This window comes from Neophocaena asiaeorientalis, unplaced genomic scaffold (genome assembly GCF_003031525.2).
Source record: "Neophocaena asiaeorientalis asiaeorientalis breed wild unplaced genomic scaffold, Neophocaena_asiaeorientalis_V1.1 scaffold346, whole genome shotgun sequence".
NCBI classification, from domain to species: Eukaryota; Metazoa; Chordata; class Mammalia; order Artiodactyla; family Phocoenidae; genus Neophocaena; species Neophocaena asiaeorientalis.
In genome coordinates, this window is record NW_020175400.1 from 1,493,298 (window position 1) to 1,513,114 (window position 19,817).

Sequence of the window (19,817 nt, forward strand, 5' to 3'; positions counted from 1 at the left end):
TTTGCTTCTACAAGTACTCCATTGATCTATAAAAGCTTTTATTTATTTATTTTTTGCGGTACGCTGGCCTCTCACTGTTGTGGCCTCTCCCGTTGCGGAGCACAGGCTCTGGACGCGCAGGCTCAGCGGCCATGGTTCACGGGCCCAGCCGCTCCGCGGCATGTGGGATCTTCCCGGACCAGGGCACGAACTTGTGTACCCTGCATCGGCAGGCGGACTCTCAACCACTGCGCCACCAGGGAAGCCCTAAAAGCTTTTTTAAAAATAGGCAGTATTTTTAGCTTTTTTCCATCACTTTATGCCAGATGCAATCTACTATTCTTTTAGACTAGTAATATTAATTGCCAAATGCCCATAGTTAAAAGAAGTGATATAAATTCAATTCACCTTTTGAATAACCTTTTGAAAGTGTAGAATTTGTCATTTTTGTTTGAGTAAACATTGCACATACAGGTTTAATATCTTTTCCTAGTAATGTGCGGGGGAGGTCTGCTTGGAAAAGTAATAGATTGTACATTTCCTGAGTCTAGCATGTGGTGCCCTGTGCATATTTGGCACTCAGTAAGAATGAATAAATGAAACATATGGAGGAACTTTGGTAAATGTGGGTAAAATATGAAAATTTGGGCAGGTCTGTTGACTCCTTAATATATTTGGTACTTCTATATTTGGGAGAATTTAAATCCCTGAGTGGAAGTAAAAGATTTTAACAAACACTTTCTGTTACATTTTTTTCCTGATCTTCTTTTCTGCCCATAGGCCTCTTGTTTGGATTACATTTCCCAACTGCTGCTATGTCATGGCCCTGGTGAAGGCATGTGTCCCTAGGGTTGAAGCCATGGCCCCCATGCTTCTCTCCTACTGCCAGTCTGTGATAGTATTCTTCATCTTTGGGAAATATGAGGATGGAAATAAGTAAAATGGATTGGCTTTATTCCTTTTCCTTAGGGCCTTAAAATACAAACTGAGTAAGAGAAAAGAGATAGACATTTAGACAGTAAATACAACAATAATACTATAATACCACAATAATAGCTAACACTTACATATCTAGCCTATACAATGTGCCAGGCACTGTTCTTGGCATTTTATGTGTATTGACTCATTTATCCACACAAAAGTCTTATGAGGTCAGTGCTCCTATTTCCCTCACTTTATGGATGAGGAAACTGAAACACAGAGACATTAAACAGCTTAAACAAAGCCATACACCTAGCAAGTATTGGAGTGAGGACTTAAACCCAAACAGTCTGCTTTCAGAACCCTTTAAATACTGTACCAAATGCAGAATGAAGTAAGTGGTGATTAGAGTTGTAAATTGACTGCTGGAACTTGGAAGGCAAGATTGACTGTAACCCAAAGTAACAACTAACGGTTACGAGGAGGGTCAGGTAGGATTTTATAAAGGAAGTGGACTTTGTAGGAACAATGGTCTTTTTAAAGTTTTAAACAGCTGTACTGAGATATAAATTACGTACCTTAAAATTCGCCTGTTTAAAGTATGCAGTTCTATGGTTGATGTTTTGCTTTATTTTTCATTTATTCACAGGGCTGTGCAACCCCACCACTTCCGAATTTTAGAACATTTTTGTCTCACTTAAAAGAAACTCCATACCCATTAGCAGTCAATTCCCACTATTCCCTATCGCCCCAACTCTAGGCAATCACTAATTACTTTCTGTGTCCATAGATTTTTGCCTATTCTGGACATTTCATGTAAATAGAATCATATATTATGTGGCCTTTTGTGATTGGCCTCTTTCACTTAACATAACATTTTCAAGGTCCATCCATGTTGTAACACATACTGGTATTTCATCCTTTTTTATTGTATTATATTCTGTTTTATTTATCCATTCATCATGTAATGGATATTTGAGTTGCTTCCATTCTTTGGCTGTTATTAATAATGCTTCTGTGAGCATTTGTATACAAATTGTCATGTGGATGTATGTTTTTATTTCTCTTAGGCATATACCTAGGAGTAGAATTGTTGGGTCATAGGGTAACTCTACATTTAATCTTTTTTTTTTTTTTTCATTTAATCTTTTAAAGAGCTTCCCGATTATTTTCCAAAGCAGCTGGACCATTTCACCTTCTGTAGTATATGAGGGTTGCAATTTCTCCACATCCACACCAACACTTGTTACTGTATCTTTTTGATTATACTCATCCTAGTGGGTATGAAGTGGAAGGTGAATGGCATTTTAACAGGTGAAGAGTGAGAATTCAGGGCTGAAGTTTCTGGCATGAAATTACAGGTCAGGCCCAAGGAATGGTGGATAATCCATTGGATAAGAAGAGAAATATAAAGGCATGACCCTAGAAAGGTGGCTTGAGGCCAGATCTGGAGGGTCTTGCATATCATGATGGTAAAGTGTTTGGACTTTCTTATGTAGGCATTTTGACCTGGGAAGTGGCTTGATCTGAACTGTATGGTTGAATGATAACCCTGGCAGTGGAACAGAAGATGGAATGGAGGAACAAGAGATTAGAGGTAGGGTGGCCCTTTAGGAACCCAGTTGTAGCCATCTAGGAGAGAGATTGGCAACACCAGAAGTGGAAGGAGGGGACAGAATCCAGAGAGAAAGCAGAGTTGAATCAACGAGACTTAAAAGAATTTTGGAGAATTGTACCACTTGTACATTTCTAAACCTGACACCTAAAATTTTTCAACATGACTTTTTTTTATTCTGTTGTTTTGTTTTGGTTTTTTGAGGGAGTTCCCCAACCAGGGATTGAACCCAGCCCCTCGGCAGTGAAAGCATGGAGTCCTAACCGCTGAACCACCAGGGAATTCCTCAACATGAGTTTAAATAAAGAGAACAGTGGTCTGTTGTAAATAACATTTTTAAACAGAATTGTTACTTAGCTCTTTTAAATGTATCCAGTAGACTATAAACATAGCAATTCTGTACCTACTATCTCCCACTTATAGAAGACATAATAAAAATTTTAACTCTTTAACAGGTTTTTTAATATCCCCTTTTCTTTTATTTATCCTATTTTTATGCATGAAGCCTGTTGCTTACTCTGTCATATTTACCTGCAAGAAAAAAATATATATAAATTATTTTAAAATTTCCTATACCAAAATTTTTGTCCTAATTATATATAATCATTAGTAGTACCTGACTGATCAGAATAGCTTAAATATTTTTGAAAATAATTCTTAAGTATAAATTTTGATGGGGAATGTGTAACTTAATGAGATAGGACTTTTTCCCTATTAGTACATATATCTATGGATAAATCAAGTCTGTTCATATTTCTTATTTTTATAGGTATATTTTATAGCATTGAGAAGTGTTGCTCACATAAACATGTAGATAGGAATGGAAAACATTTTATTACAGTATTAACGCTCAATTATTCGAATTCCTTCTGATGTAAATGCCAAAATTATATGATCTGTCATCAAAAATTATTTTTAATGATCTGTCAGCTGACATCTCAATTGAGTCCTGCAAATATTGTGAAAAGCGAAGAATTGAAAACCATCTGACTGACAAAATAAGTCAGATCATTAGTTACTCACTTTACTTTTTCTGGGAAATATACCCTAAAAAAAATGCTTTACCAAAACTTTTCTAATGACTATTAAGTATTTGTGTTACTCTTTCAGTCAGGTGAATCTTGTGTCCAGTATATTTGAAGGAGTTGGGGAAATCAAAATACTATTAGTTTCAGTACACCTTTCCTAGTATATTTTTGACATATATTTTTAATCAGGTGATATGCTTTTCTTTTTTTAAAATAATTTTCTTTATACCCGTCCCTCAGAGAGCTTATCTGTCTTCTCTGCTGTGTGCAGGGACTCTTAATATGCTTTCCTAGTCCTCAACGTTTTTTTCTTTTTTAATACTTATTCCTTTTATTTTTGGCTGCATCGGTTCTTAGTTTCTGTTAACTCGGACCTTCGTTGCGGCATGCTGGATCCTCCGCTGCAGTGAGCGGGCTCATCGTTGCAGGGTGCGGGCTTCTCTCTAGTTGTGACACATGGGCTCAGTAGTTGTGGCACACAGGCTCCAGGGCCTGTGGGTTCTGTAGTTGTGGCACATGGGCTCTCTAGTTGTGACCCACGTGCTCAGTAGTTGTAGCACGTGGGTTTAGTTGCCCGGCAGCATGTGGGATCTTAGTTCCCCAACCAGGGATCGAACCCGCATCCCCTGCATTGGAAGGCGGATTCTTAACCACGAGACCACCAGGGAAGTCCCTGATATGCTTTTAAATAATAGTTTGTCAAAACTATTCAAACAGTGGCACATGACTACCATATAACCTAACTGGCAAAGCCAGTTGTCATTGCCAAGCCAATTGGCCAAACTTATTTTCTTACATATAAAAAAAAATTCTAACTTTGTTTTTCAGTTCACATAAACTACTTAGTGCATATCCTCATGACAGTGCCTCAGTTCCAAGAGCAACAAGAGCTGAGTGCAAATTGATTCCATTTCCTGACACATCACTTAAAATGACATGAGTTTGACACCCTGGAACTAATAATATTTACCATTTTAATGGCAACATCAGTACTCCCATCGTGAAGATATTTTGGAATCCAAAGCTTTTTTAGAAAAGAAAATATTGAGATATAATTGACACACCACAAAATTCACCCATTTAAAGGTTAGAATTTAGTGCGTTTGTTTGTATTTTCAGAGTTGTGCAACCATCCCCCGAATCTAAGTTTAGAACATTTTCATCACCCCAAAAAGAAACCTAGTACTCAGCAGTCCTCCCCATTCTCTCCTCATTTGTACCCATCTTCTTTCACTTAACCTGTGTTCAAGGGTCATCCGTGTTGTAACACATATCAGAACTTCATTCCTTTTTATGGCTGAATAATCTTGCATTGAATAGGCATTCCACATTTTATTTATCCATTCATCAATTGATGTGAACTCTCCCTAACTAGAATATCTGTTAATTCCAAAGATCCCATTTTCCAACAGGCCAAGTAAGATATGTTATATGTAATGAACTGTAAGAGACTGTTAACTTTCTCATTATAACAAATTGTGTGAATACAGTGGACCCTTGAGCAACATGGGTTTGAACTGCATATGAACATTCACAAACGAAAGGTTTTGTGTGTACCTGTATTTTCATTTCTCTTGGTTATATACCCAGGAGTGGAATTGTTGGGTCGTATGGTAACTTTTTAACCTTTTGAGGACTGTTTTAACCTTTTGCCAGACTGTTTCCCAAAGTGGCTGCACCATTTTACATTCCCGCCGGTGGTATAGTGGGTTCTGATTCCACCAGCACTTGCTGTTGTCTCTCTTTTTTTGACCCAAAGCTTTTTTTTTTTTAATGTATGAAACATGGTTCTGAAATTAAAGTGTAATTTGTAGGGAAGAGCAGTAAAGCCATTCTTGTGTATAATCATTTCAGCATTCCTATTGGTAGGGAGACAGACACATGCACCATTCCCAACTTAAGCCCAAATCATATCAAATAAGTTTCAAGAATATCTACATCATTTGTATTCCTGGGCAATTCTTTTTTTTTTTTTTTTTTTTTTTTGCGGTACGCGGGCCTCTCGCTGTTGTGGCCCCTCCCGTTGCGGAGCACAGGCTCCGGACGCGCAGGCTCAGTGGCCATGGCTCACGGGCCCAGCCGCTCCGCGGCATGTGGGATCTTCCCGGACCGGGGCACGAACCCATGTCCCCTGCATCGGCAGGCGGACTCTCAACCACTGCGCCACCAGGGAAGCCCTGGGCAATTCTTTTTATGCCTTAATTTTATCAGGACTGCAGTTTCCTTAGCTGTGGCAGTGATTGTAAATGATTGACAGAACAATCAAAAGAGTATGGACGGGGCTTCCCTGGTGGCACAGTGGTTGAGAGTCTGCCTGCCGATGCAGGGGACATGGGTTCGTGCCCCGGTCCGGGAAGATCCCACATGCCGCAGAGCGGCTGGGCCCGTGAGCCATGGCCGCTGAGCCTGCACGTCCGGAGCCTGTGCTCCGCAAAGGGAGAGGCCACAACAGTGAGAGGCCCGTGTACCGCAAAAAAAAAAAAAGAGTCTATGGGCATATCAAGTCCTTTATCTACCATCTTTTTTGCCACAATCTGCTACACATTCTTCTGCCATTTCAAGCACTAAAAGATCTCTAAGTGTTTTGTACATAGAAATGATATCTTTTTTTTTAATGGATATTTTTCAGCATTTTTTAAACATTTTATTTATTTTTGGCTGTGTTGGGTCTTCATTGCTGCGCGCGGGCTCTCTGTAGTTGCAGCGAGCGGGGGCTACTCTTTGTTGTGGTGCACGGGGTTCTCACTGCAGTAGCTTCTCTTGTTGCGGAGCATGGGCTCTAGGCATGCAGGCTTCAGTAGTTGTGGCACACGGGCTCAGTAGTTGTGGCTCGCAGGCTCTAGAGTGCAGGCTCAGTAGTTGCGGCGCATGGGCTTAGTTGCTCCACGGCATGTGGGATCTTGCCGGACCAGGACTCGAACCCGTGTCCCCTGCCTTGGCAGGTGGATTCTTAACCACTGCACCACCAGGGAAGCCCTAAATGATATCTTAAGAGGGATGGTTTCAAAGTATTGTTTAACAGTAGTCTCACAAGACCCTCAGAGTAATGCGTTTTATGACAATAGGAATGAAAGAAGCAACTTCATAAAGTGAGAATCATCTTCTCTCCCACCACCTTACTCTCAGTATATCTGAAATCAGAACACCCCAATAAAGGCCAAAATACTTTATTCCTGATGTTATACTTTACTCTTAACAGAAATAATGTAAAACACTTAGAGACATGAAGCCCTACCAAGAGTTTCTGGTATTTGGATTAGAGAAAGTTTCATCTACACCCATACTATATTTCAACTTGTTTTATTTGGTGTACTGGAGGTTTTTATGTCCAAAACAATGCACAGTGGTAAAGTTGAGAATGGGTGAAAAGTAAAATTTGTTTGTTTTCCAAAAGTGAGAGACAATTGTAAAAGGAAAACACAGGGTAGGAGTAACAAGCAGGGAGTCCTGACTACAGGCATTCTCAGATCCATCTTTAGGGGGAAATTCGTAAGTGTGAAAACAGGGGATCTGGAAATTGATTCCTTTAAAATTGTCTTTGCTCATGTACCTTTGGAAAGTCTTTGTGAACCCTAGGGGTATGCACACTCCAACTTTAGACCACTGACCTGAAAGAAGTTGGACTGTGGTTTAGAACTCTGAAAAGAGGTCTAAGCTGGGAGTGCAAGTTGGGACTTGCAGGAATGATATTTGGTGCTGTTTAAAGCAGTGAGAGTGAGGTCCCTGAAGAAGGTGATATAGAGGAAGAAGAAAGAAGAGCCAAGCATTTTGGGGGGTGATTCTCACTTAAGGAGTAAGCAAGGAAAGGAGAGAAGGAGAGGAAGAAGTCAGAGGTAAGGGGGAGAAACCCCATGGGTGTGAGCACTAATAGAGTTTTCGGTAAGGATAGCCAACCACATGGAGAGGTAAGAGAATGAGGTCTAACAAAAGACCAGCGTGCGTGGGGCTTCCCTGGTGGCACAGTGGTTAAGAATCTGCCTGCCAGTGCAGGGGACACGGGTTCAAGCCCTGGTCCAGGAAGATCCCACATGCCACGGAGCAACTAAGCCCGTGAGCCACAACTACTGAGCCCACATGCCACAACTACTGCGCCCACGTGCCACAACTACTGAAGCCCGCATGCCTAGAGCCCGTGCTCCGCAACAAGAGAAGCCATCACAATGAGAAGCCCGCGTACTGCAACAAAGAGTAGCCCCCGCTCGCCGCAACTAGAGAAAGCCCACACACAGCAACAAAGACCCAACGCAGCCATAAATAAATAAATAAATAAGTAACTAACTAACTTACAGACCAGTGCGCGCACCAGACACAGTTGAAAGATTACCTGCACAGTTGAAAGAACCACTGCCTACTGCATGGCCTTCTTATTTGTATTGCAGCCCCTTCAGGAGCACAACTACTGCCCTCCACATGTGAAGTGTTGCGTTCTTTAGTCCTAAAACTAAATGCTTATCTTATCAATGGCAACAAAACCTGGACCCATCTAGCTTGGACTTAGATACAAAGACAGAAAGGCAGTGGTTTTATTCCCCATCTTTCCTCCCTCTGATCCCCACCCCCTGTCTAGAGGCAACCTCCTTACCACAGGTTATTGCTGTTCATGGTCTCTTTGTTTCCTTCCGTCCACCCAGGCACTGAGATGTCTTTGTGCTCTAACTTTAACTCATTAGATAGTGTTCTCTCTCCTTTCTGTGGCAATGTTGGAACCTGGCACAGCTGGAGGGTGTCGTCGGGGCCAAGGGCCCTGTAACAATTCCCTTACCCTTCAGTTTTTAAAAGCTTTGATAGGATTTCCCTGGTGGCCCAGTGATTAAGTCTGTGTGCTTCCACCGCAAGGGGTGTGGATTCCATCCCTGATCGGGGAACTAGGATCCCGCCTGCCACGTGGTGCGGCCACAAAATAAGTAAATAAAATAAAAGCTTTGCTAAAACAATTTTGGTAGAATGGTAATGGCGAAAGCCAGAATGGAAATGATGAGAGTTGAAATTGGATGTATGGTTGGTTGGTTGGGGGCATAAGTCTTCTTAGGAACTTGCCTTTGGAGGGAAGGAACGAGGAGGGATGCCAGCTGCAGTGGAATGTATGTAGGGTCAAGAGAAGCTTTTGTTGGTTTTAGGATTGGGGGTCCTAGAACATATGCAGAGATAAAAGGGAAGAGTTCACAGAAGAGACTGAAGCACAAGAAAGGAGATAATGGAGAGGAAGAGCTCACTAAGGAAGTGGGAGGAAGTGTGGGACCAAAAGCAAAAGGCCAGAGAAAGAGGAGCACATCTGTCTCGGAGTCAGCCACACTCCCCTTGGGCACACAGCCAAAGTACAGAGATCAGGGTCTGCAGGCTTGAGCTCCTGCAGCCCTGCAACCAGTTCCTCACTCTTCTGTACACAGTCAAAATTTGGGGGCGTTGGTGGCCTAAAGTTATATATGTTTTCTCTATGATTTTCTTAATCTTTTAAATAATGTTTTAGCCATCTCTGCTTTTAATCCACCTCATCTTAGAGGCTGGCTGCTGTCTTTTCTACAGGTTTTTCTCTTCTGCATTCCTTCTGATTCTTTGTTAATAACTAGTCCCATAGACATTGCCTCCTTATCACCATTCTTAATCCTTAACCTAACTTCCATCTGTGTTTTATCATGTAAGCTGCCAGTAGCTACATTCACTTTAAGACAACTTGATAATTAGGTTTGCATGGTGGAAAATCAGCATTTAATTTTTGAAGATGGCTAAAACTATATTTTCTTATAATAACAAAATTTTACGTTTGCAACTTTTTTTAGGTTTAGCATGAGCTTCAACAGACATAATCTAAAATACTACGTGTTACCCAAAAAACCAAAAAAGGTGGCATTTGATTGCTTAGAATGGATCAGAAAGCATCACCCACGTGAGTACAGCCATGTGATAAATCATGTCTAGAAGTAATAAGTGTCTTTTTAGTACCACAATTGAATGTATAAAATTGCATATTAAACATTTCTTTTCTCATTATGATAGCACTAACTTGCTATTCATAGAGCAGAATATTGCAACTCTCTCAATTCTGGAAATTATAAAATCTCATTTGGTTTGTTAACAATAAACCCTAACAAAAAGTGTATTAAATACTCCCTCCTACACACCTGTATTGTAATTCATGGTTTCACTGTCTTTCCTCTGGCTTCTATCAGTTAATGAATTACACAGCTCTGTTTTAGTGCCTTCTCCCAAGTGTGTCTGCCCTTGAGTTATATTAACTAAAATGAGATTCTGAAATTCATGGTAGTTTTCCATGTAACCTCTTCTCTACTTTTCCATGGAGAATTTTTTTGTTAAACATCTCTATTTCATTTTCTTTAATTAGTATACGTATTTGTTTGAATAAATCAAACAATGCAGAGATAGACCAAGAAAAAGTCAGTAATTTCCTTTTCCAGTCCCCCCCCTCCCAGGCACCTAATATAAATAATAGCTTGTGTGTGTATCTGTATCTTTGGCTCTGCCACAGAGAGATGACTTTTTCTTTAATACCTTTTATTTTTTGATTTAAAAAATAGCATACATACAAACAGCAAGAAATATAGTGAAGAAAATTTAGAAAGCAACAAAAAAAAAGAAAGAATCAAAAGACAAGCCTCACCATAGGACAAGTCACTGTTACCATTTTGGTTTATTTCCTTCCAATAATTTTTGTATGCATTTTTCTTTCCATTAACATACTGTATCTACAGTGTTTCTACCTTTACCCTGTTTTATATTTTAAACATTTTCTCATGTCATTTTAAAAACTTAGAAAACACTTAATAGTTGCAATTTGTTTTAGTTTATAAATTCCTTTCTTAATTATTGTCCTAATGCTGGCCCTTAAGATTTTTCTGGCCCTTATAATTTTAAAAATTACAAACAAAACTTCTTATATAATAAGTCCTTGGATCACTTTATTTCCTAGATTTGTTTCCTAGAAAGAAACTGAATCAAAAGTTAGGAGCATTGGGCTTCCCTGGTGGCACAGTGGTTGAGAGTCCGCCTGCCGATGCAGGGGACACGGGTTCATGCCCCGGTCCGGGAAGATCCCACGTGCCGCAGAGCGGCTAGGCTTGTGAGCCATGGCCGCTGAGCCTGCGCGTCGGGAGCCTGTGCTCCGCAACAGGAGAGGCCACAACACTGAAAGGCCCGCGTACCGCAAAAAAAAAGAGCATTTCTAAGGCTCTTGATAGGTATTGCCATATGCTTTCTACAGTTTGTGAAGAGTGCCTTTCCATTTTATAGCAAGTGTGAAACAGAGCCCAGGGTTCCTCCACGTCTGCCTAAGGAGTTATTTGGAGGGACAGGATTAAAGGTTAAATCTTGTCATTTCCAGTGCACGTGATACGTTGCTTGACTTATTCTACCTATGTGGTTTTCCTCTGCTGTAAGAAAACTATGGAGAAAACTATAACTCTGTTTACAATTCACATATTTCTGAGAACATAATGTAGGTTGTGTTATTTATGTTAAAAGTCCTTGTTTCACAATACTGTTTGGTTTCTTGGCAGATGACTCAGGGATAATTTACTGCCTTTCCAGGCGAGAATGTGACACAGTGGCTGACACATTACAGAAAGATGGTCTCGCTGCTCTGGCGTATCATGCTGGCCTCAGTGACTCTGCCAGAGATGAAGTACAGCACAAGTGGATTAATCAGGATGGCTGCCAGGTAACATTTTTAAAAATAAACAAAGGAAACAATATTTTATAGTACATAAGCCACCTTGTACGTGTAGGATGAAAATTGTTTTCACCTTAAAGGTAGTAAACATCAAAATAAGGCAGATTTAAAAACTGATCTTTTTTGAGGCATCTAAAATTGCTTTTTCTTTCTTTTTTTAAAATTTATTTTATTTATTTGTTTGTTTTTGGCTGCATTGGGTCTTCATTGCTGCATGCAGGCTTTCTCTAGTTGTGGTGAGCAGAGGCTACTCTTCGTTGCAGTGCTTGGGCTTCTCACTGGGGTGGCTTCTCTTGTTGTGGAGCATGGGCTCTAGGTGCACGGGCTTCAGTAGTTGTGGCACGTGGGCTCAGTAGTTGTGGTACACAGGCTCAGTAGTCGTGGCTTGCGGGCTGTAGAATGCAGGCTCAGTAGTTATGGCGCACGGGCTTAGTTGCTCCGCGGCATGTGGGATCTTCCTGGACTAGGGCTCGAACCCATGTCCCCTGCACTGGCAGGTGGATTCTTAACCACTGCGCCACCAGGGAAACCACTTTTTCTTTCTTAAATCAAAAAAACTTTTTATTGAGATGTAATTCACATACCATACCATTCCCCCTTCCAAAGTTTACAAGTCAGTGGAGTTTAGTACATTCACAAGGTCATGCAACTGTCACCACTGTCTGATGCCAGAACATTTCATCATCCCAGAAAGAAACCCCATATCTACTAGCAGTCACTCCTCACTCCCCTAACACCCGGTCCTTGGCAACCACTAATCTATTAACTACTACTAATCTGTCTCTATAGAGTTTCCTATTCTGGACATTTCATATAAATGGAATCATACAATATGTGTTCCTCTGTGACTGATTTCTCTTACTTAGCATGTTTTCAAGATTTATCCATATTGTAGCATGTATCAGTATGTCACTCCTTTTTGTGGCTGGATAATATTCCATTGTATGGAAGTACCACAGTTTGTTATCCATTCATCACTTGGTAGACATTTGGGTTGTATCCACTTTTTTTTCCTTTTTTCTTTTTTTTGGCTGCATTGCGTCTTTGTTGCTGTGTGCGGGCTTTCTCTAGTTGCAGCGAGCGGGGGCTATTCTTCATTGCGGTGCGCGGGCTTCTTATTGTGGTGGCTTCTCTTGCCGTGGAGCACAGGCTCTAGGCGTGCAGGTTCAGTAGCTATGGCTCGCGGGCTCTAGAGCGCAGGCTCAGTAGTTGTGGCACGCTGGCTTAGTTGCTCTGCAGCATGTGGGATCTTCCCAGACCAGGGCTCGAACCCGTGTCCCCTGCATTGGCAGGCAGGTTCTTAACCACTGCGCCACCAGGGAAGTCCCTGTATCCACTTTTTGACTATTGTGAATAATGCGTCTGTGAACATTTCTATACAGGTTTTTGTGTGAACATGTTTTCAGTTCTCTTGGGTAGATGTAAGATTGGAATTGCTCAGTCATATGGAAACTCTGTTTAACTTTCTGAGGAACTGCCAAACTGTTGCAAAGCAGCTACAAAATTCTGCATTCCTACCAGCAATGTATGAGTTTCCCATGTCTCCATCTCACCAACACTTATCATTGTCTTTTTTTTTACTATATCCATCCTAGTGTATGTAAAGTGGTATCTCGTTGTGATTTTTGTTTGCATTCCCTAATAACTAATGATGTTGAGCATCTACTTCTGAGAGGATAAATTTATCACCCAAGTAGATCAAGAAGGAAGCAAGAACATTCTAGGGCATCCCATACTGTGGCAAATATGAAACTTGGATAGATCTCTCTACGTACAAGGATGAATTTGAGGAGAATGACTAATAATTTTTTTGTAGCCTATGAAGTTTTCAGCTCACAAAAAAAGAAATCATTACTGTGAAGATTCAGAAGGAAAAGTATCTCCCAAAATTATTTCCTGAGGGAAAACAAAAGGAAATCTTAGAGGATATCAGCTTAATATCCTCAGAAAAATTTAAGAAGACTTGACTTATATGAACTAGAAACAGTTTGCCATAAGAAGATGTTGTGAAGAGGCTGAGATGAAGGGATAAATAAAAAGTCAGTTTATCCAGATAGGAAAATACAAGAAAAATAAAACAAATAGAATTATATATCAGGACACAAATGGTTCAATTCAATGCAGACGTTTGAATCAGTTATGTAGTGAATAACTTGAGAATGTGAAGGGAAAAAAAACATATGAAAATTGAACAGAAAAAAACAAAAAAATTATTGGTAACTGGGAGAGTAGGGGTTCAGCCTAAGAATAATAAGTATACCCAAAAAAGAAATAGAGATAGTTGAGATCAATAGAGTAGTCAAAGGTATTATAAATAAATACATAACAAATATGTAACAAATTTAAGAGTTATCTCAAGATCACTGGGGAAAAACTTACATGTAGACATAGTTCAGAACATTTTGTTTGATTTACAGTTATAAGAAATTGTATTCATGAAGATAAAAAAATAGGTTACTCAACAAAGAATGAGAGGTACTTCCCTGGTGGCGCAGTGCTTAAGAGTCCGCCTGCCAATGCAGGGGACACGGGTTCAATCCCTGGTCCGGGAATATCCCACATGCCGCGGACCAACTAAGCCCGTGCACCACAAATAGCGAGCCTGCGCTCTAGAGCCTGTGAGCCACAACTGCTGAGCCCACATGCTGCAACTACTGAAGCCCGCGTGCTAGAGCCCATGCTCCACAATAAGAGAAGCCACTGCAATGAGAAACCCACGCACCGCAATGAAGTGTAGACCTCACTCGCTGCAACTAGAAAAAGCCTGCACACGGCAACGAAGACCCAATGCAGCCCAAAATCAATCAATCAATAAATAAAATTAAAAAAAAAAAGAACGAGTAATAGACATTCCTGAGACAGTTACACTAAATTAAAAAAACAGAAGCGAACTATCTCCAGAATCAGAAGAGGGAAGGCTGGGACTTAAGAGTTTCACGCCAGCTCATTGTCATTTATGTCAGAAACAATAGAAAGGCTTTTTCAGATATGTAAAATACTGGTTTATTTTCACTGACATAACTAGAAGGCATTCTTCCCAAATTAATATGTAGCTAATCACAATTGCAGTGTTTTCTTCCTTTGATAAACTTTTCCCAAAGTTTGCCTGGAAGAATATTCAAGTGAAAATAACCAAAAGAATTTGGCAAGAAAATAATAACACACAAACACTGGCTTTGCAATACATTAAAGATCAATGGAACAGAAATCCAGAAATAGACTGGAAAACAGGTAAAAACATATGATAAGGAAGGCATTCAAAATTAATTAGGAAAGGAAGATTTTTCAACTAGTGGTACTGGTTACCTGATGGGGAGAATTGTTCTGAGTCCTCATATCAAAGTTTATTATAGGTAAATAAAGGTACAGATATTTTTAAATGTATGCACGCTGAGTGAAAGAGAACCTAAGCTTAAAAACAGCCCCAAAGGAAGTAATTGCTAGAAATGATTAAAAACCTAAACAACTAAACACTTCTATATCTGTAGAAAAAAATTAAAGGCAACAGCAAAATGGGAACTATAGCTTCCTCAAATAAAACATAATGAAGAGCTTGTAAAAATGTGAGAAGAAAAACATTTCTCAAACAGTAAATTACTCAAGGCTATCAAGAAACTGTTGGAAAGGAGGAACTACAGAGGGCTAAATACAAATTTTTTAAATGCAATTTTGCTAATAAAGGAATTAAAATTTAAAACAGTGAGATCATGTTTACCTCTTGTATTAGCAAACTTTTATTAACTGTCGGGGACAATGTTGTCAGAGACGATTTCCTGTAGTACTCGTGAGAGCCTTTCTGGAAAACAATGTGGTAGACCATATTTAAGAGCCTCAAATCTGAAACATGGGTGTGGAATTTACATCAGTGTTTTGTTTTTGTTTTTGTTTTTTTGCGGTATGTGGGCCTCTCACTGTTGTGGCCTCTCCCGTTGTGGAGCACAGGCTCCGGACACGCAGGCTCAGCGGCCATGGCTCACCGGCCCAGCCGCTCCGCGGCATGTGGGATCTTCCTGGACCGGGGCTCAAACCCGTGTCACCTGCATTGGCAGGCGGATTCTTAACCACTGCGCCACCAGGGAATCCCGAGATTACACACTTTTGAATTATATTTTCCCCTACATTTATCCATCATTAACATTCGAATATTTTCATATAATTAAAAATTTCTTCATAAACCATTTTTTAATGGCAGGGATGTACCATAATGTAACCAATCATGCTCTCAGGACATTTAAGCTATTTACTATTAAAAATAACACTGATGGGCTTCCCTGGTGGCGCAGTGGTTGCGAGTCCGCCTGCCGATGCAGGGGACACGGGTTCGTGCCCCGGTAAAAAAAAAAAAAAAAAAAAAAAAAATAACACTGATGATTGGGCTTCCCTGGTGGCACAGTGGTTGAGAGTGCAGGCTTCAATAGTTGTGACACATGGGCTCAGTAGTTGTGGCGCATGGGCTTAGTTGCTCTGCGGCATGTGGGATCTTCCCGGACCAGGGCTGCGTAGACAGGCGCGTTCTTAACCACTGTACCACCAGGGAAGTCCCTAGCCTGAAGTTTTAAAAGCAACACAGAAATAAAGAAGGAATTAACAACTCCACAAAGCCAGTGTTCCCAGTTATAAGAAGTAAAGAGTCTCAGAAGGCATTGGTATCATAGTCACCTCATGAGCCTGCAGCCTCCCTCACAGCCCTGTGCTCACCCGACCTTGGGAGATGCACCCAGGCTTCTTGGAAACCTGTGCGCCTGTGGGCTGACACACCTTGCTTTACAGCCTCTCCACCTGCTCTCCCACCTCTAGAGACTACAGTAGACTTTCTCTTTCCAAGGAGATTTGCCTTTGATAGCAGTGCCATAAATTTAGACGGATGGCTGACCTAAAGTACAGGCCACCAGCATCTCCAGCGTTGATGAGCACCCCCCGTCTGCCATCCATGGCGTGCAGTTCCTAGCTGTGGTACTTACAGTTACTGAAATCATGTCATTAGCCTCAGTCTGGCTGCCAGATCGTCCAGTTGCTTTTGAAATACTATTTTTGAAGTAGCAATTCATTTTTTTAGGTGGTAAAAAAAGCATTGCAGCTTTATTTGTATAATGTAATTTTGCCTGGAGATATAATATTTTTGGCTGGGTTATAGGTCCTAAATTTGCCACTGAAATGGATAGGCTTGAAAGAGATTTTTTACTAAAAACTGATATATCAAGCTCCTGAAATTTACCTATCACCTTGCTTCCACTGAGTAATTTGCATAGACCAAGATCCATGGTCTCCAGCCTTTTTTCTTCCCAAGTATAAGCAACTCTCAGACTTTTGCCCACGAGTTCCAATACAGTTTTCACAAGTTTTGACTCTGAAATTAGCTGATGAATAAAAGGAGCTGGTGTGTGATCACTTGCTACCACTGGAAAAACAGATAGTAAGTTCTCACCTGGAGCAGGTGAGAACGCCACTGTTCCTGAGTCATTGGAAAATCTAGCAGCAGTGACCTCTAAAAGCCCAAGCCCTGGGAACAACCAGAGCTCCTGAGAAACACAGTTACCGAGGCAACAGGGGTATCATGGCTGGGTGAGCTACACCCCCACACCTCCATATCAAAAACATAGGAGAGGGCTTCCCTGGTGGCGCAGTGGTTGGGAGTCTGCCTGCCGGTGCAGGGGACACAGGTTCATGCCCCGGTCCGGGAGGATCCCACATGCTGTGGAGCGGCTGGGCCCATGAGCCATGGCCACTGAGCCTGCACGTCCGGAACCTGTGCTCCGCGGCGGGGAAGACCGCAGCGGTGGGAGGCCCGCATATCACAAAAAAAAACAACATACGAAAGCAAGCAGTGGTAACACATCAGGAGGCGACTGCTGCTGATCCTGGCTCCCTTGGTGATAGCCCCAAATCACACAAGCAAGTGCCTGCCACACCGAGCTTCTCTTTACTTTCCTGGGTCTGAATAGAACTGCAAATTATCAATATGAAAATCTCATATTCGTCATGCTAAATAATGGAACCAAGTTAAGATATTAGACTCTTATATAGAGTACATTTTAAAGAAAGATAGAAGATAAAGCTTCTAGAAGCATCTATTATTAAAATGTTCCTTTAGGGCTTCCCTGGTGGCACAGTGGTTAAGAATCCGCCTGCCAGTGCAGGGGACATGGGTTTGAGCCCTGATCTGGGAAGATCCCACATGCTGCGGAGCAACTAAGCCCATGCGCCACAACTACTGAGCCTGTGCTCTAGAGCCCGTGAGCCACAACTACTGAAGCCCGTGCGCCTAGAGCCCGTGCTCCGCAACAAGAGAAGCCACCACAATGAGAAGCCCATGCACCACAACGAAGAGTAGCCCCCGCTCAATGCAACTAAAGAAGCCCGTGCGCAGCAACGAAGACCTAATGCAGCCAAAAATTAATTAATTGATTGATTTAAAAAATGTTCCTTTAAATGCATTATGAGCCTAATAGGCTTTTGCTTTTACATCAGGTTATCTGTGCGACCATTGCATTTGGAATGGGGATTGACAAACCTGATGTGCGATTTGTGATCCATGCATCCCTCCCTAAATCCGTGGAGGGTTACTACCAAGAATCTGGCAGAGCTGGAAGAGATGGGGAAATCTCTCACTGCCTGCTCTTCTATACCTACCACGATGTGACCAGACTGAAGAGGCTTATACTAAGTAAGCTGAGCTCCATCGGGGACACATGCTGTCCTCCTCAGTCTCTTTTTTGTCATCTACCCCTGCAGTTGTGGTGTTTTGGGTCCAGTTTTCCTTAAAATAGAGGCACTTAGATAGATATGGAAGTTTTATTTTAATTCATGTTTACGATAAAAGTATTACATGCTTGTTATGTAAAATTCAAATGATACAGATGTGTTGAGGACTGAAAACTTTCCAAATCATGCCTCATATACAGTCCTGCCCTAAGAAATAACTCCAGTTACTGATTTCCTTTGTATCCTTCCAGGCCCAATTTCTGCATGCATCCTGGTATATTTCAAGCATGCAGAAAGGTAAAATGGAAAAAAATAATGAACTGTCACGTACCACTGTCCAGGTTAGGAAATAAAACCCCTACATAGCCCTCTCCTATCTCATCCCTTTACCTCTTCATTGGAGTTAGGCAATATCTTATATTTGATATTTACCTTTCCCAAATGCAGGGTTTTTTACAATATAAATGCGATTCCATTATATGTGCTTTTTTTTCCCCTAAGATGTAGTTGATTTACAGTATTATATAAGTTTCAGGTGTACAACGTAGTGATTCACAATTTTTAAAGGTTATACTCTATTTATAGTTATTATATAAATGTGCCTTTTTAATATGTATATGTTGACCTGATTTTTTTTCCAGTCAACACTAGGGTGTAATTATGACTCCAACTAGTACACATAGCTTGACTACATAGAGTTCCATAGTATGGTATTCCATGTTTATTGAACCAGTCCCCTTCTAATAGATAAATAAGTAAAATTGCCTGTTTTGAGACCACTTTTGAATGAACTCTGGTAGAGATACTGAGCACGGGAAATGGCACTTACCAAGCTCTGTGCCAAGTAATGTTCACCTTATTTGCTTGTAACCACTAGCTTTTGAGATAGTCCCATGAGAAAAGTGAGCTTCAGAAAGGTTTTGTAACTTGGCCCCCAAGAGCAGCAGCAGCGGTAAGGGGAAGGGTAGTGATAATGATGAAGTTTCCTTACCACTTACTATATGCTGCTGTCTTAAATGCTTTACGTATATCACTTCATTTAATCTTCACAACAACCCTAAAAGATACTACTATTATTCTCCTCGTTTTACAGAAGAGGAAAATGAGATACAGAGCTAGGTAAGTGGCAGAGCCCTGATGGAATCCAGGTTCATCTGATTGCAAATTCCATGTCTCTTGCACTATAACAAGATAATTCTCAGTGCAAAAATGAAACTTTTAAACTTAGTGTGTCCATTTGTGTTTTTAAGCAGAACCTATATTAAGTTAGGTCCAAATAATTTAGTAAGTATTTAAATGCTAAATACTTAGCAACCATTTGAAAAAAGTAATACTCATAAACCAGAAAAAAAAATTTTATTTCATTTTTAACTAACAACAATTGCTTACAAATGAAAAGTATGTACATGTTGTTCTCAGACCTTGGAATCAGATTGGACACTGCCACCCTCATTTCCTGTTTCACATTGATTTTTTGGAGGTACTTATTTTTATCATAGCAACTGCCAAAATTTCAGCTTCACAATGTCATTAGAAGGAAAGTAGCACATCATAAACTACCTCCAACTAGTTGCTTGTGTGGTGTTCAACAGATGCCAGGTATTGCTGTGTTTCCCTTAAATTTAAAACACCTGCCAGCACCCCTGTGAGTTCATTGCAGCACCCGCCCCAGCCCTGGGGGGTCCTTGGTACATAGTTTCAGAACCACTGGCTTAACCACTTTGATCCCGGATACTCAGGGAGATGCACAGCCCACTGCCGTGGCTCCATGCTCTGCTTGCTTTGGATGCTGGGTTCAGTACATCCTTGTCTGATAAATATAGTAAATATAATTCAGATATTTATTGTTGGGAATAATGAAGAGTTGCAAAATTTTTTCAGCTACTCC

The 19,817-nt window shown here is 40.8% G+C and overlaps 1 protein-coding gene across 6 annotated transcripts in view; it reads left to right on the top strand.

Moving 5' to 3' along the window:
- BLM (BLM RecQ like helicase) overlaps positions 1-19,817 on the top strand; it is a 91,769-nt gene that overhangs the window by 47,533 nt on the left and 24,419 nt on the right. For 5 of the 6 annotated variants that reach the window (XM_024766442.1, XM_024766443.1, XM_024766441.1 and 2 more), the window contains 3 exons: positions 9,321-9,427; positions 11,055-11,215; positions 17,696-17,891. In XM_024766442.1, coding sequence (XP_024622210.1) covers positions 9,321-9,427; positions 11,055-11,215; positions 17,696-17,891 — 464 coding nt within the window. The remainder of the gene's footprint in view (positions 1-9,320; positions 9,428-11,054; positions 11,216-17,695; positions 17,892-19,817) is intronic. The other variant, XR_003006094.1, reaches the window with a different exon arrangement.